We start from the raw sequence: 17,922 nt of genomic DNA on the forward strand, positions 1-17,922 counted from the left end.
ATATATAAAGTCCAATTCTAAGGAAAAAAAGACAGACTTTTTTTTTTTTTTTACCTCACAGAATAAATATCTCCCAATTCTGACTTTATAACACGCAATTGCGACTTTATATCATGCAATTCTGACTTTATATCTCCCAATTATAATATATGCGTATTATAAAGTCAGAATTGCGAGATATAAACATGCAATTCTGAGAAAAAAAGTCAGAATTTCAAGTATATTTCTCGCAATTGCGAGTTTATATCTCATAATTCTGACTTTATAACACACAATTGCAACTTTATATCACGCAATTCTGACTTTATAACCTGCAATTGCGACTTTATATCACGTAATTCTGAGATAAAAAGTCAGAATTGTGAGATGTAAACTCGCAATTGTGAGAAAAAAAAGTCAGAATTGTGAGATTAAAAAGTCGAAATTACCTTTTTTATTTTCCTACATTGTTCCATAGTCTGCTGTTAGCTGGCAGATCATTTGGCTTCATACACATAACGTTACAGATAGCAAGAAATGTTGACAAACGTATAGGCCTACTCTTCTAATCATTACACTGGGTAGGCCTATCTAGTTAATGCAACTTTTGATATAGGAACTCGAACTCGGAACTCCTAATATTTTACTATAAGCAATTATGGAGATATAAATATAATCGAAGCACTTACAGGATTTTCATTCAGGATTTCACTCTTTGTATCGTTTTGCCGCGTTCAGCTACAGTGCGTGTCTGCGGGAGCACCACAACAACAATCTGTGACGCTGTATAGGAACTCACTCGGCTAATAGCTGCCCTGATTGCTGCCTCACGCTAGGAAATAAATTAATTACTGTTATAAATATAAAACGTCACTAAAGACCTATAATTTTCACAATCATTTTTAATGTTAAAATATATTTGTCGGGGACCCCCCAAAATCCAAAAATAAATTCTTATGGGGGGTCCCTAATGACTTATGGAGGGTCCGGGACCCCCCCAGACCCCCCTCATTTCGAACCCTGTTTTCAACCCTCCTGTATACGCCCCATTTTCACTACCAATTTTAGGTAAAAGGCCAAGGTAATGTTAATTTTAAGTTTGACACAGCAGTTTTGCAATTATTCATTTTTCAAGGCTTTTTCTTTAGGTTCATGTAAATCAACATTTTTAACATTTTACATTTACTGCTCATTTACATTAATAATAGCAGAGGTTTATGGGTAAAATGTAATTGAGTGGCGCCAAATGAACTTGTATCTGTTTAAATTGGTCAGCGCAGCGCTGGTGAGGATTGTTCGCGCCGCGCTGCCTATTGGGTGTCGCTAGGAAACACGTCCGTGCTGCGCTGACGAATCGGCCGCGCGGCTCGGACCATTGAACCGCGCCGATGACATGTCAGCGCGGCGCGAGCTCTGTAAACCCCCGCTGTCTCGTCCCACTTTTGGTTTGTTTGGCTTCCCATACCTCTTGGCTTGCCATATGCGTGCAGAGGAGATGTCATGCGCGCGCATGGTTTGAATGAGCTCGCAAGTTCCCGTTTCCTCGCGTGTAGATCGGTTATCCTCTCGCGAATGTCATTTACTGCGCGCGCCAGCATCAGTTGTGTGCTCCGTTAATTTTGTCATTGATTTTTCGCCATAGGGCCGGCCCAGCTATCTGTGGTGTGATCTATAATATTGTTACACTGCCAGGGCACTAGACGGCAGTATAGGGCAATGACAGGGTTGTACGGGAGGGTAGTTTTGCCAGGGAAGAATAAAGCATACCATGTGAATCCATCCAGCTATGTCTTTATTATTATTCTAAAAACCCAACACAACATGGTGTCAGAAGTGGAGCTACTGTGAGGGAAAGGATAGCGGACATTATATGAGAAGCGGAGGAAGGAAACAGAGAAGTGGAGAAGTTAAAGTTAAGCAAGGTTAGCAAGCATGTCGCAATCGCAACGAGGACAGCAAGCTGCCGGGCATGAACAGAATGACCCTCCACAGCCTCCTGCTAAAGTATGTGCAACGTTCTCAATAAACCCGCCGGAATCCTTCGACTTTTCAAAGCCACAAGACTGGGAAAAATGGATAAGACGGTTTGAGCGCTTTAGAGTGGCTAGCGACCTGGACAAGTCAACAGATGCTAATCAGGTAAACACGCTAATATATTGCATGGGAGACGAGGCAGATGACGTTTTAAAAGGGCTGACTTTAACCGCCGAACAGAAACTGGTGTACAGCTCCGTCAGGGACGGCTTCACAAACTTTTTCGTGCCGAAGAAAAACGTAATTTACCAAAGGGCTAAATTTAACCAGCGAGCACAGGGGCCGTCTGAATCTGCAGACTCGTTTATAACTGCTTTATATGCACTGGCTGAAGATTGTGAGTATGGGGCACTGCGCGATGAACTGTTGAGAGACAGGATCGTAGTAGGCATCAGAGACAATGTGCTTTCACAGAAAATGCAGATGGAGAGCAGGCTGGATCTGGCAAAAGCCATTAATATGGTCAGACAAGCAGAGGACATTAAACGGCAACAAACAGATCTGAGAGGAGATGCGGCACATGCTTTTAAAACTACGGTGGATGCAGTACACACTAGGAAAGCAAAACAGCATGCATGGAAAAATAAAAGACAGCCAGCTAAACAGTATAAAGACAAGCATGAAGCACAATCTGGAGCAGAGCATAAGTCATGCCCTAAATGTGGAAACCAGCATGCTAAGTTCCAGTGCCCAGCAAAGAATGCAGACTGCCACAACTGTGGTAAGAGAGGGCATTATGGAAAAGTGTGCAAGTCTACCAAAAGTGTGAGTGCTGTCACGGAAGATGGCGACTTATTCCTGGGAACCATTGATGCAGGAGAAGATGCATGGTCTGTAGACCTACAAGTAAGGCATACTAATGTGAGGTTCAAGATTGATACAGGAGCCGACGTTACTGTCATACCGGAACAGGTGTACAGACAGATATGCAGTGGCACCTCATACAACCTCACTCCAGGCAATAAAGCACTGTTTGGGCAAGGCCGTGTACCTCTCTCTGTAGTGGGTGTAGCCAGAGAAATACTGAAAAGTGGTGATAAACACACCACAGAGGACATTTATGTAGTGAAACACTTGAACACAGCTCTGCTGAGTAGACCCGCCTCAGTTAACCTCAGACTGGTAGCCAGAGTAGATAGTATTGACTTGGACTCTGTAAAACAACAATATCCAAAGCTGTGCGGTGGGTTAGGTTTAGTACAGCAGCAGTACACAATTAAGCTCAGACCAGATGCCAAGCCCGTGTCTTTGAAAGTGCCTCGTCGTGTCCCACTGCCCTTGATGGGAAAAGTAAAGCAGGAACTCCAGCGCATGGAGCAGCTAGGAGTCATCAGCCGGATTGAGCAGCCAACAGAGTGGTGCTCTGGCATGGTGGTCGCACCAAAAAAATCTAAGGATGAAATCCGGATCTGTGTTGACCTCTCTCCCCTCAACGAAGCTGTGTGCAGGGAAAAGTTTATCCTCCCATCGGTGGACCAGACGCTAGGCATGCTGTCTGGAGCTAAGATATTCACAAAACTGGACGCCAACATGGGGTTTTGGGAGATCCCATTATCAAATGACTGTGCCCATTACACCACTTTTATCACCCATTTTGGGCGCTTCTTCTTTAACCGCTTACCATTTGGCATTGCCTCCGCTCCAGAACATTTTCAAAACCGGATGGAAACGGAAGTGACAGAAGGCTTGGAAGGAGTCGTCTGCCACATGGATGATGTCCTTATATGGGGTTCCACACAGGCAGAGCACGACACACGGGTGCATGCGGTCCTGCAGAGGGCACAGGTGGCTGGAATCACATTAAACACAGCCAAGTGTGAGTTCAGCAAAACCAAGGTGAAGTTTCTCGGATACATCATCTCAGCACATGGAATAAGCCCAGATCCTGAAAAGACACGTGCTGTACGAGAGATGGATCCGCCACACAACATCAGCGAGCTCAGGAGCTTTCTGGGCATGGTGAATCAACTAGGCAAGTTTGTGCCCAACCTGGCTGAAAAGGATAAAGCTCTCAGAGACCTGCTGTCAAAAAAGAACCTGTGGTATTGGGGGCCCGAACAGCAGAAGGCATTCACCAGCCTCAAGCAAGAGTTAGTGTCCACTCCGGTCCTGCAGTTATATGACCCAAACAAAGAACTGAAAATCTCAGCCGATGCCTCGTCATATGGGCTTGGCAGTGTACTTCTGCAGAAATGCAAGGGGACCTGGGCGCCGGTGGCATATGCGTCCAGGGCGCTCACTAGCACGGAGCAGCGCTATGCGCAAGTGGAAAAGGAAGCACTGGCCTTGACTTGGGCATGTGAAAGATTCAGTGACTTCATCATCGGTCTCCATTTTGAGCTGGAGACAGACCACAAACCCCTCGTGAGCCTGCTGGGTGGACAAGCGCTGGATTCTCTCCCACCTAGAATACAAAGATTCAGGATGAGACTCATGCGATACAGGTACACAATCATGCATGTCTCAGGAAAAAGCCTTACTACAGCAGACACACTGTCACGGGCGCCACTGAAGGATGGTGTGACTGATGGAGATGGCTTAATGGAGGAAACAAACATATATGTGGACTCTGTAATGGAACACTTACCAGCAAGCGAGGCTTACCTGTCCGAGCTGCGGAAACAGCTGAGTGCAGACAGCGTGTGTGCTGAAGTGATGAAGTACTGCATCGAGGGCTGGCCAGATCGCAGTAGACTGGATGTGCTAGTAAGACCCTACTGGACTGAAAGGGCTGTTCTCAGCACTCACAATGGACTGTTATTGCGGGGCACTAGGCTAATTATCCCTTCAGTAATGAGGAATAGAGTGCTGGAGAAAATTCATGAAGGACACCAGGGAATAGTCAAATGCCGTGAACGAGCTAAGCAATCCGTGTGGTGGCCGGGGCTAAGCAGCCAAATAGGAGAGCTGGTGTTGAAATGCACGGCGTGCGTTAAAGAACGTTCAAATGTGACTGAACCTCTTATGCCTTCCAAACTACCTGATAGGCCATGGCAGAAGCTAGGGGCTGATTTGTTTACTTTGAAAAACAAAGACTACTTGCTTGTTGTGGACTATTTTTCCCGGTACGTGGAGGTGGCCCAGCTGAGCCCGACAAGGAGTGTGGATGTGGTAATGCACCTGAAGTCAATTTTCGCCAGGCATGGCATACCGGAAATTCTAGTCACAGACAATGGGCCTCAGTTTGCGGGGGCTCACATGTCGGCCTTTGCCGCTGAATACGAATTTGAGCATGTAACGAGCAGCCCAAGATACCCTCAAAGCAACGGCGAGGCCGAGCGTGCTGTCCAAACCATCAAAAACCTGCTGAAAAAAGCAACTGACCCTTACCGTGCACTGCTGGCTTACAGGAGCACTCCTTTGAGCAACGGCTTCAGTCCAGCCCAGCTGCTTATGGGGCGCCGCCTACACACCACTGTGCCGGCTTTCCCGGCGGTGTTGGAGCCAGCTGTTCCAGACCTTCGGACGGTGCAGTACAAAGAAAGGGAGAAGAGATGGATGGATGCAAGCAACTACGACCGCAGACACAGAGTGAGAAATCTCTCTGACCTGTCACCAGGAGATCAAGTGTGGATCACAGATACAAGATCTACAGGTACTGTGACAGCCGCACATGAAACACCTAGATCTTACCTGGTCAGTGGACCACAGGGCACTTTAAGGAGGAATCGCCGCCACCTTATGCCCATGTCAGCGGACAACAGCTGTAACATACAAGAGCATGCTGCAGGGGTTGACCTGCAGGATACTTCGTCAGACACTGAACAGGTGTCTTCGGAGGGGCCTAAGAACACTCCCCAAACTGTGAGAACCAGATCTGGCAGGGCTATCACAAAGCCAGATAGACTGAATCTGTGAGAATTTAATCAAAACAAATAAGAAAAAAAAATAAGAAAAGAAAGTATGCAAATGTATTGGGGACGAAACAGGGAGGTTAAGTAGTTTAAGTGTTATGAGAGTTTAATAGGAAGTTGAACCTTGTTTTGTGTTAACTGTCTAGGGTGACTACTGTGTGTTCATGTGTAGCTTAAAGAGCCTCAAAGAGTTCATGTTCTGTAGTGTAATTCGGTCTCACTAAGAGTTTACAGGAAAGACAAGTGTTAAATAAGTACTGTAAAGAATGTGTTATAGTTGAGTCATGTTTCTAAAGGATACAAAAGTGAGTTGATGAGTTTTATGCAATCTGGTGATAACTATATAGGTCACAGTCTATTGCTTTTCAGAAGGGGAGATGTGGTGTGATCTATAATATTGTTACACTGCCAGGGCACTAGACGGCAGTATAGGGCAATGACAGGGTTGTACGGGAGGGTAGTTTTGCCAGTGAAGAATAAAGCATACCATGTGAATCCATCCAGCTATGTCTTTATTATTATTCTAAGAACCCAACACAATACTATCGGTAGGCGCCGGCGGTGCCGCCTACCTGTGAAAACGTTTTGGAAAAGACGGGCTATGGACTCAACCAACTCTATGGAAGGGGAGGGGGTACAACCCATGCAGAGGCTGCGCGCTGCGGTGTCAGAATGCGGAACGTGTGTAGCCTAATGTAACTAACGTGACAAATGTGAAAAAAAAAAAAAACAAGGAAAACAAAATCCTCGACCGGCCCAAAAGTGAAGCGGCCCACCGGGAATTCTACTGATTCTCCCAATTACCCACCCCGGGCCTGCAGCAGACTCAAGGATGAAAGTCTCTCCTGGCCCATTGTTGAACGCATCCAATTCTTTACGCGTCGCATAGCTGAAAAAGATCTCTCGCATGTTGCGGTCCCCACCGGTAATGTTAGAGCCAACTTGAAAAGTTTTTTGAAGTTTGGATAAAATCCAGTCGAGAGTGCCTCCTTAACGAAGTCAGGAGATGAGTGACGTGAGTTCAGTTTCAATAAATTCATCTCAGTACATGCCAATTTAGGGTTGATAGAGAGGGTGGTCTCATATTTATTTAAAAGAAACTGCGCGCCTTCTGGGTCACATTTTAGCACTGCATCCACACTCTTTGCTATTCCCATGGTCTGAGTGGAAAACCGGGACTGACACTCACCCAACAGGGTATCCAAAACAGGAAAATAGAGCTGTTGGGCCTATTTCTCTTTCATGCTTTGTGTGATGTTTGTTTGGTATTCTCTTTGTCCAAGGGAACTTGTGACAACAGAGGAATCCAACGTAGCAGTTCTTATCACAGTTCGCTTATGCGTAAGATCGCGTTCATCTTCACTGACTGAAATGTCAAGTGAATTACAGAATGCTTCAATCTCCATCCATAATTCGTCCCACTTTTCAGTGGTCCTCATGTTCTCAAGGCCGTTTATTGTAGATTCCATGACACTTGAGGCCTGAGATAGTGTCGTGTCTTTCTTTTGTATTGTGTGCAACATGGATCATACTGAAAACATGGTAAAACACCAAAAGACACACACAGAACGTGGCCTTCTTGAGATGGCTTAAGAGACCGGATGCCTCAACAAACCTACGATAAGGTGGAACAGAGAGCTCGGAAAGAGTGGAGAGCAGGGCTCTTATTGAAGTCTTGACAGCTGCTATGTTTTTCCATCGACACGCCCATCGCGTGTCGCTGAGTGCTGTCAGTTCGGCTTTAACTCCGAGCTCCTTTTGGTGTTGCTGGTATGCATGGTGTGTTCCTGGTTGTGAGAAAAACACATACAGACTCTCGAGGATGCCATACAGTGAATGTACACAGCAGATGGATGGTCTTGACGGAGTTTCTGCTGAACTCCGTTTACGTGACCGGACATGACAGCCGCTCCATCATAACTTTGTGCAACGTAAAGAATAGATTCCACACGCATCCAGAAAGTGCTTTATGTGTCCATAAATTCCAGTAGCATCAACTCTTTCAGAACAGTCAACAAATCCTAGAAATCTTTGCTTTATCTCCAGCTTCTCTGTGTAGCCTCACACACACGGCCATTTGTTCCTCTTTAAAACTCTGCTTCGTCCACTAGAACAGTAAAAAAAACATTGTTTTTGATGCCGCGGATTATTTTGTTTTTGACTAAACCAGAAGCAATTTCTAAAATTTCATTTTGTGTGTCAGGGCTCGTTAGATTGAACGGGGCCTTTAATCGAGCGCAGAAAGCTTGTCACGTCCGGCGTACCAGTCACACAGCTCCAAAAAGTTCCCACGATTTGCAGAAGTTTCTCTCTCGTCGTGCCCTCTCAGTGCAAGTCCTTGTTTCCCTATATAGAGCAATATGTCAACAATGGATGCTGCATTCCCTATTGCTCTGCACTGTGGTCCTGTGAGATTCACTTAACTGTGCAGCGATGGAACCAGTAGCTTTGGTTTGCTCAAAGCAGTGCCACTGATCACTGCACTGACGATGTGGTGCTACGTCTGCGTGTTTCTGTAGCTTTGCTAATATATTCTTCCAGTCACATACTTCATTTGCAATAAAAGCAGGATCTCTGTATGCACCACTAGAACTGCACTGAAACAATCTACATGGGAAGCAGAAAATCGCGTCTGCCTCTTTGCTGTATTCAGTGAATGAATATGTCTTATAGTAATCGGACGAAAATGACCGGTTCTGCTTACCGAACAATGTTTTGGGGTATTCGGGCAAGTAGGGTTGTGATGGTCCAGTTTCCTTTGTGCCCAAATCCACAGGTGTGCTGCTTTTATTGGAAACACAACTCAAAGATCCGGTCACAAGGCCTGGTGCAGCCAGACTCACCGGCTGTATCTGTTGATATCTGTGAAGACGAGCTTTCTTCTAAGTTTCTGTCAGATATTTGCACACTTGAATTGGATGGGTAAGGGCTGTTCTTTAGATCGTTGCAGCTTGAAGTCTTTGTCTTGAAAAATGTCCGTATGTCCATTATGTCAACTAAATTGGCTGCCAGCTCAAAATTAGCCTAATAGCCTAAATCACTTTTTTTTCTAAAGCACATAAACCCGCGTTTTTAGGCGAGTGCCGGATATGGGTGTCATAAACTATTTTTAAAATGAATGAATTTGTATTTAAAGTGATCACAATTTAATAAAAACATTTAAATGTATGAATTATATTGCTTTCATTCATTTAAAAATTGTTTATCGAAAAAAAAAATCCTGCATAAATTAATTATCTCTGCGCGTGCGCACAGCATGCAATTTACGTTTTCCACAGACCACAGCTGAGGCAGCCCAGCCGCGCTTATCATTTGGTTTTGGAGTGGAGGAAACTGATCCTAGATCAGCAATTATGAGCAGCTTTTCTTTATAAAAAGCAACTAGTATTAGCAGGCAGACTGCATTTGAGGGAGAAAATTTTTACTCGAATTGTATATTGCTTGTCTCAAGTCCGTGGCCAGGGGAAGGCTCACACACTCCGACTATGCTGGGTAGTGTACACTAGCAACTGCACAAGGCAAAAAATGCATCTCTTTTTATTTACATAGTTTCATGACATGTTTTTTATTCATCTTATGGACCCTTTTTTATAGAGGTTGTATATTCTGTGTAACTTTTAATTTTGTATACACATTTGTGCATTTTGAATTTTGGGTTTCAGCGATGATGTGAGGCCAATCAGCGCTTTGATTGAGTTGACCAATGATGAGCCATAGTCATAGTCATCGCTGGACTGATCACGCAGACTGACCCCGTCACCTCCATAGACATAATAGTCCAGGCAAAGTAACTCATTGTGGAGCCAAAAATAGAACTAATTGTAAAAGATTTTTTTTTCAGCATAGATCATTTCTATGAGGTGTCCAGAACAACATACTAAAAGTCCTAAGAAATCCTAGTTGAGGAAATATGTTAAATTCTCATCAATCCGAGATGTGTGCCAATAAGGCCAGGCAACAATACACCCCAATGGGGCTATTTTTTTTACTTTACTCCTATCAAAATGAAACTTTACACAATGAAAGTACACAATGAAAAAAAAAATTTTGTATTACAAGTTTCTTTGAAAATGAATTTAAATATGCAAATGTGCTATACACATCGAATATAGGCACCCAAAATACACCCAAATAGGCTAAACTTTTTACTTTACTCCTACCACAATAAAACTTTACACAATGAAAGTCTACAAGAAAAGTAAAACATTTTGTATTAGAAGTTTCTTTGAAAATGAATCTGAATATGCAAATGAGCAATATACTAATCGAATATGCCCAAAATACACCCTAATGGACTTATTTTTTCCTTTACTCCTATCATAATCAAACCTCACACAGTGAAAGTATACATGAAAAGTAACATTTTTGTTTTACAAGTTTCTTTGAAAAATCTATTTTAAATATGCAAATGAGCTCAACACTAGGCCTAATTGACTTATGGCCAAGAAACCATAAAGTAACAAGTAGAAAAAACAGGGGCCAAATAACTAACACATTCATGTCCTTTCAGTAAGTTAACCTATGCATAAACACGATAAATTTGAAGTCACTTGCCACAAAAAGACTTATATTGACCTTAAGAATTGATTGCACAATCTTGCCTCCAGTTGCTTTCTAAATTTTTTATTTATTATTTGCGAACAAGCCTTACCTAATGGCATTCCCCCACAGATAACATCAGAGGAAAGTCAGAATAGCCATCTTAGTCATTAGTAATGTGGTGAGATTAAATTTTGGGCTGGTAGATTTACAAATGATTGGTATTGTTGGTAAGATTACGAGATTACAGGCAGAAGTCATTCTTACCATCTAAACGATTCACTCTCACACAGAAGACAGATGAAAAACCGGATAGACACACTTTCCAGACATTCCAGCTCTTTACAATAATTTTGCCAGACACCAAAACTGCTTCTCTTTTTGTAGTTAGCAAGTATTTCAGACCAGGCGGGCCACACATCAGACTTCCAACGTTTGTAAAGTAGCTTTGCAGTGTTATGAGAAGCTAGCAACAGCAATATCTAGGTTAGTTAAAGAAAAAATAAAGAAAAAATAAAATGAAAGAAAAAACACCAAAAAGAGACCTCCCCTGTTGTTGCTACCTTGTCGTGGTGGGGAGGCTTGTGTGCCTCCGTGACCCTGAAGACCGGCGGGGGTTATACCCCTGGCAGGTACTACCAAGCCAGGCAGTTTTCAGGTTAGAGGCCAGACTAAAAGCAGCATTGCCATCACCCATTGGCAGTAGGATGACTGGATGAAGATTGGGCTGATGTATTTGTCATACATATGGTGTTTCTGCCTATGCAAATTAGGACATATTCAATAAGTGTGGCGCTCATGTGCAAAAATACAAAAAAAAGTTACTTTTCATGTATACTTTTATTATGTAAAGTTTTATTGTGGTAGGAGTAAAGGAAAGAATTAAGTCTATTAGGGTGTATTTTGGGCATATTCGATTAGTGTATAGCTCATTTGCATATTCAAATTCATTTTCAAAGAAACTTGTAATACAAAAATTGTTACTTTTCATGGGTACTTTCATTGTTTAAAGTTTCATTTTGATAGGAGTAAAGGAAAAAAATAGCCCCATTGGGGTGTATTGTTGCCTGGCCTTATTGGCACACATCTCGGATTGATGAGAATTTAACATATTTACTCAACTAGGATTTCTTAGGACTTTTAGTATGTTGTTCTGGACACCTCATAGAAAAGATCTAAGCAGCAAAAAATTATTTTACAATTAGTCTGTCGTAAAACGCTACTTTGCCTGGACTATAAGTAATATAAGTATTTATTATGTCCATGGTCACGTCAGTCAAGCCCGAAGCAAGACACATGCAAGTGACGCAACCCATAGCAACGCGTTATGGCAACGACACCTCAGACTGACAGATTCGTAAAAATAGGCTACTTTAGTTTTTTAATTAAAGGGTTTTTATTATTTTACGTCTGATCACATTTGTCACTTTTACAGCTTTACCGGTTTACATAAATATTTGTTAAACAGGACTAGCTAAACTCTCCAGACAGTGACAGTGACAAAAAATAAAACACCTCAATGTATCCCTTTACAGTTTTCTTCAGATTTAACACAGAAACTATTTACAAAAGAGGGGGGAGATAATCTCATCACTCAAAAAAAAACAAAAAAAAACAGACAAAATTCTAAATCAAAAAAGTATTTGGTTCAATAGGAGTTATGTACTCAATCAATTTAAACCAGAAATTGATAAACAAATCCTTCTGAAAATTCACATAAAATGTAATTCTCTCCATATTGAAAATACATTTTAAAACATCAATCCAATCCTGTATTTGTGTGGGATTAGGTTAGGCTACTTTAGTTTTGTTCACATTGTCATGTTAATTATAATCGAATGCATTTTGTTTTATTGACCCCAATATTATCATTGATATTTGTTTGAGAGGGGCACTTTTGATTAATTTTTAAAAGGGGCTCGAGCACCCAAGATCTTTATAGGAGACTTTGAGCTTTGTAAGTTTGTAGATCCTATACATGCAAAAACAGCAACATACCACACTAAAGAAAAAGGAAAACATGAAAACACATGTAATGCAACTATTATTAAAAATAAGATGTATAAACTCAAGCTTCCATTGTTTTCAAAAAGTGAGCTTGAACTGTTTCTTCTTCTCATAATTATGAAAAATTAATTTTAATTAGTCTTTGTCTCCCTCTGCTGGTACAACACAAAGATATTCAGGCTCTTTATTTACTCTGTAACAAAACTTAGAGCTTTTTGAGTTACTGTGCGTTTATACAAATAAAATGGTCTTTGAATGAGAAACTGTAATTTGCTGCTGTGAAATAAAAGGTGTTTCACTGCCGTCTCATCAGGTCTGTCAGAGGATTGTTGAAATCTAAATGAAGTCTTAATTTATAACAGTGAAGTCACTGTATCTTCAGTCTCTGTTGATTCTGTTCACTGTGAGTCTCTGTAGTGGATCCTTATTCACCATCAGATGATCATCAGAAGATCAGACTGTCATCTATATGAACCTAAAATAAAACACACAAACAGTCACATATGCAGTATGAGATATTACGTCTGTCACATCTTTTCATAAGAAAACTAACTAGATAATCTATATTAATTCATTCTCAAGCATGATCATATAGCTTCTATCTGATGCTCAAAGTCACTTTACAAAATCAAAAGCACATGAAAGGTCACTTTCACACAACGGACAGCTGATACAGAACCAGCAGAAATGATCATTACACTCCACTACACATTTAATATCAGTTAATAACAACCCAAATCTCAGATTATCACACACATAAGGCGTCTTTACACAGAAAAAGCGGCACAGAAACCAAATCTGAAGTGGCATAAATTCACAAAATGTGCATTTACACAGAATGTTTATTGCTCCTCTGACGCGGAGAACATAAATGCATTTACACAGGAATTAAAATCGCGGGAAATAATACTCTGAACATTACTATTTTAAAACTACAGTTTTAACAAAGTGTTATAAAATGAATTTAAAAGTAATTAAATAGACAAAGAGATAAAACTCAAGATAAATAAAAATACAGAATTTTAGATTTCCTCTGCGTGATATAACGATCTCACGCTCTGATGTTTGTCATAATTCTGTGGTACTGATAGCTATTTTCTATTTCTTAATAAAATTGTTCCAGATGGAACAAATGCTACAAAGAAATTATGAATTATTACACCGGGTCGATCACCGCAGGATTATTATTATTTTTTCCAAAGAGCCAGAAAGAACAATTCTGCTATCGTTAGCGTTTCAGGCAGGTCGTGTGTGGGTGAAATATCGTCCTCAAGAAGATGATTTTTGGAATATAATATAACACAGTGACGCCGAATAAGCATTTACCGTATCTGAGAGAAATGTAGCGGCGCGTTGATCTGCCAGTCTCTTCAAAGGAAGATTACAAACGGCGAAAGCCAATTGATTACACACGTCCACGACTCTGTTATTTTGGTGGTTTGCTTCACGATGTGAGTACAGGACACTTTCACTTTATTGTCCCTTGTTGGCTGACATTTTTTAATTTGGCTAAAATAATATGGAGCTAGGCCGATATGTTTAGTCTTCCGCTTCTTGATTCTCGCGCCGCGCGTTTGGTTGTCATGACAATGACGTAGTTTAGAGCGGCACAAGGTCACGTTCATTTACACTGAACCAAAACAATATCACAGTCATCTCTGACACTGGGGGCTGAGGTGGGTCAGACACGTCATATTTTAAGTTTGCTTTTATGCGACATTGTGTCTTTACACAGAACTTTGAGCAGACACAGAGCCGCTTTAGAGCAGCCTTAACTCGGCTGTGTAAAGATGCCTATAGAGACAGTTAAAGGGGAAAAGCTGAAAATAACATTAATATTATTTTCACAATCAGTCACAACAGTATGAGCAGAATTAAACTCATATTAAACAGTTTAAAGTTCAGAGACCTACAGAAACTGAAGCTGAATTTAAGATTCTGATGATCTCAGACAAAATATTCACACACACACACACACACACACACACACACACACACACACACACACACACACACACACACACACACACACACACACACGTGGTGTTACTGAAACTGGTACAATTGACTTATGTTTCTAGTGAGTAAATCAGCCATTTGAACTTTAAATGAAAATATGATGAAAATCGTTAAAAACTATTCTTACCATAGTTTTTCCAGTTTATAATGTGGATCATCCTCCAGATCCTTTAACAGCTTCACTCCTGAGTCTCCTATTTTATTCCCATACAGATACAGATATCTCAGGTGTGAGGGGTTTGATCTCAGAGCTGAAGCCAGAGCAGCACAACCTTCATCTGTCACACCACAATCCCTCAACCTGTAGAGAACAATGACACACATTAAGCCTATATCCAGAGATAAACATGGCACTTAAAAAAATAAATAACATAATGCTGTCAATATGAAATATATACAAATATTCATTAGAAACAAGTTGTTAAATTACATCAGTTAGGATTAGGGGATTCAATATACAGTTTTTAGAGTATAAAAATCATTTTTTCTATGGAAAATCCCCATAAAACATGGAAACCCAACGTGTGTGTGAGTGAATGTGCTTTAATGCTTAATTTATTTGTAAAAATTTTAAGGAACGTGTGTGTGATTAATGTATTTGTAAACATTTAAGGAATGTGTGTCTGTGTGTGTGAGTGTACTTAACCCTCTGGGGTCTGAGGGGTTTTTGGGGTCCTTGAGATGTTCTGACATGCCCTGACATTTGTGCTTTTTTCAGTTGCTTATAAACATATTAATGGCAAAGGTGTAAATTCACTCTATTTAGCACAAACAGGGCTACCATAATATGTGAACAACTTGCATGTACATGTTTGTATTTTTGATAGAATAATGTTTATGCATGGTTTTTTCAAAAACAAAAAACTAAAGTTTCTGAAATAAGGCCATAAAACACATTCTAAATATATGTAAATAAGACTTTTGACTAATGGATGACGTTGCCTAGAATTTTTTCTTCAAAATTATGTGAAAATCATCCTGCCTAATCATTCACATAACACAATACATTGATTTAAATCTTGTAAAAACACTTTTTGTTTTTAAAGGCCATATGCGGGTGGGCGTGATTCACACCTGCGGAGTCAATGGGGCCCGCATAATGAGGCTGCATACGTAATGAGCCTTTCATTCAGGTGTGTGACTGAGCCACAAGAATGCAAGGACAATATATAACTGGTTTGTTGTTTTTTTCCACAAATTTTGCTTGCAAATTGTACAATATCCAAGGTAAACATTTCTAGTAATTGTGCAGTTAATTGTTCTCATACTGTATTTTCAGATTTGGAATATATTCTCTTCCCAAATGTGTCACTAATAAAGCATAATAAAATTATTTAAAGAGAAGGCTTATAATGACCTTTTAAGATTTTGTTTACATCTATCCTTTATATATATATATATATATATATATATTAAGGTTATACAATTACGACAACATTTAAAATTGTAACAATATTTCCAGTGTAATCTTTCTTTGTATTCGCGATTCATATTAAAACAGTATTTTTGCAAGCTGTAGTAGCTCCACAACAGCGCGCATCTGTGCGTTCATTCATTCATAGAAACGTGATTCATATTTAAACACTATTTTTGCCAGCTGTAGTAGCTCCACAACAGCACGCATCTAGAGCCCTGCATTTCAGCCCGAGCCCGACGGGCCCCGACTTTTTTACGCCCCTAGGGCCGGGCTTCGGGCCAATTTTCACGTCATAGTTAAAATGCGGGCCGGGCCTCGGGCCCTTTTTGGGTTATCCTGCTTTTTATATTTTTAGACATTAATTAAAAAAAAATATGAGAAGTTGACGTTGACGATAGAAAAACAAACATAGAAAGAAATTTCGTAACCTCATAACTTATGGCATTATTTTCCTGTCAAATGTCGAGAGCGCATTATTGTAGCGTGAAAGTAGGCTACATTAATATAATGCGCGAGCGCGAATCTCTCTGCTCGCACACGGAATATAATGTGCCGAGCGCGAATCTCTCTGCTCGCGCGCGGGAACTGGACGTGCCCTGCACTTAAAACGTGTTTTAAATACTGGCCATTATAGCCATCAGCTAATCTTAAAATTACACTGACATATGACTGACATGACAGTCTGTCTCACGCACGCACACAGAAGGTTTCCCGTCAGCGCGACCCACGATTCACCTCATGTGCAAATAATGGAGAATATTAAGAGAAAAATTGCGTGCGTGAGAAAAATTCGTGATAGAAGAAAGGAGGACTGGGTTAAAACCTTCCACTGTGGATGCTTAGCTATTCTTTTTCTCCACGATGCTCTGTTAGAGACTGTTCTAACTTTTCGTTTGATTGGACTTTATTTTCGTTTAACTGTTGGAAACCTCTGATGTTTTTCGTTTGATTGGACTTTGTTTTCGTTTAACTGTTGGAAACCACTGGAAAAAAGAATGGCCATGTTCTGTGGTGCATTTTTGAGGTAAGATAATCTGCAAGTTTGTTTTTAATTTATTTAATTTAATTTGTTTATAGGCTATTGCTCATTTCGTTTGCAAGCGCTGTTGCGAGCAGCCTGAGCCTGCCTCAGTATTTAAAAAAAATAAAATAATTGACTCACTGTGGTTTAATAAATAAACATTTATTAAACTAACTGTCTGTGTGATATGCTTGAAGTTTTTTATATCTATTGATTTTATTGTAGACAAGTAAAGTATTATAGCATTGATTTGAGAGGCTCAATTGATCAAACATGTTTTACTTGCTGTCGGCTCGGTTTGCTTGGTCGTCATTTAAAAAAAAAATGCTCCAAACATTTGTCTAAATTAACCTAATAAAGAAATGAAAAGAAACATTAATTTACATAACTAACAAAGAAACATAACTAACAAAACTGAGCTATTTTAATGGCTGCAAATAGGGCAGGCTGCCGCTGTGTAATGAAAAGAAAAAAAAAAAAAGAAAAAAAACGGGCTCGGGTCGGACTCGGGCTGATAATTCTGATGAGCTGTCGGACACGGGTCGGGCTAGGGCTTGAGCGTCTCGGGCCAGGGCCGGGCTCGGGCCTAAATTTGAGGCCCGTGCAGGGCTCTACACGCATCTTTGCGTTCATTCATTCATAGAAACGCGATTCATATTTAAACAGTATTTTTGCCAGCTGTAGTAGCTCCACAACAGCACGCGTCTTTGCGTTCATTCATTCCGATTAGAACAAAGCAAACAGAACTGACCTAATTCCTCAGCGGGATCCGTTTGCTCCTCGAAATGATACTTCCAGAACTTCTGAGGTAAATTTTTGCAGGATTATTATCAAGATAGTATTATTCCTCACAGCATCGTAAAGTACATAAGTCTGAAAGTGAACTCGCGGTGTGTGTTATCCAGCTGATGTGGGCGTTTCACAGGTTTGTTTGGATCGCCTCACATTTGCGTTTGAATAGCGCGCGCTCTCCGTGGGCGGAGCACATTAAAACTTAATTAGCTGAGATGAGAACGACTGACATCTCTCTCTTTGCATACATATTACATAAA

The 17,922-nt window shown here is 40.8% G+C and overlaps 2 protein-coding genes across 4 annotated transcripts in view; both read right to left on the bottom strand.

Annotated features, from left to right (window-relative positions):
- LOC307159014 (NACHT, LRR and PYD domains-containing protein 3-like) overlaps window positions 1–17,922 on the bottom strand; it is a 322,697-nt gene that overhangs the window by 61,118 nt on the left and 243,657 nt on the right. The window lies entirely within an intron of this gene.
- The window catches only part of LOC307159022 (NLR family CARD domain-containing protein 3-like), a 108,821-nt gene continuing 102,692 nt past the window's right edge, over window positions 11,794–17,922 (bottom strand). For all 3 annotated transcript variants that reach the window (XR_013821324.1, XR_013821325.1, XM_079872139.1), the window contains 2 exons: window positions 14,560–14,733; window positions 11,794–12,888 (listed from right to left, as the gene is read on the bottom strand). Coding sequence is in view for 1 of the 3 variants with exons in the window: in XM_079872139.1 (XP_079728265.1) it covers window positions 12,879–12,888; window positions 14,560–14,733 (184 nt within the window). In the remaining 2 variants the exon portion in view is untranslated. The remainder of the gene's footprint in view (window positions 12,889–14,559; window positions 14,734–17,922) is intronic.

Source organism: Squalius cephalus (assembly GCF_949319135.1).
Source record: "Squalius cephalus genome assembly, chromosome: 5".
Lineage (NCBI taxonomy): Eukaryota > Metazoa > Chordata > Actinopteri > Cypriniformes > Leuciscidae > Squalius > Squalius cephalus.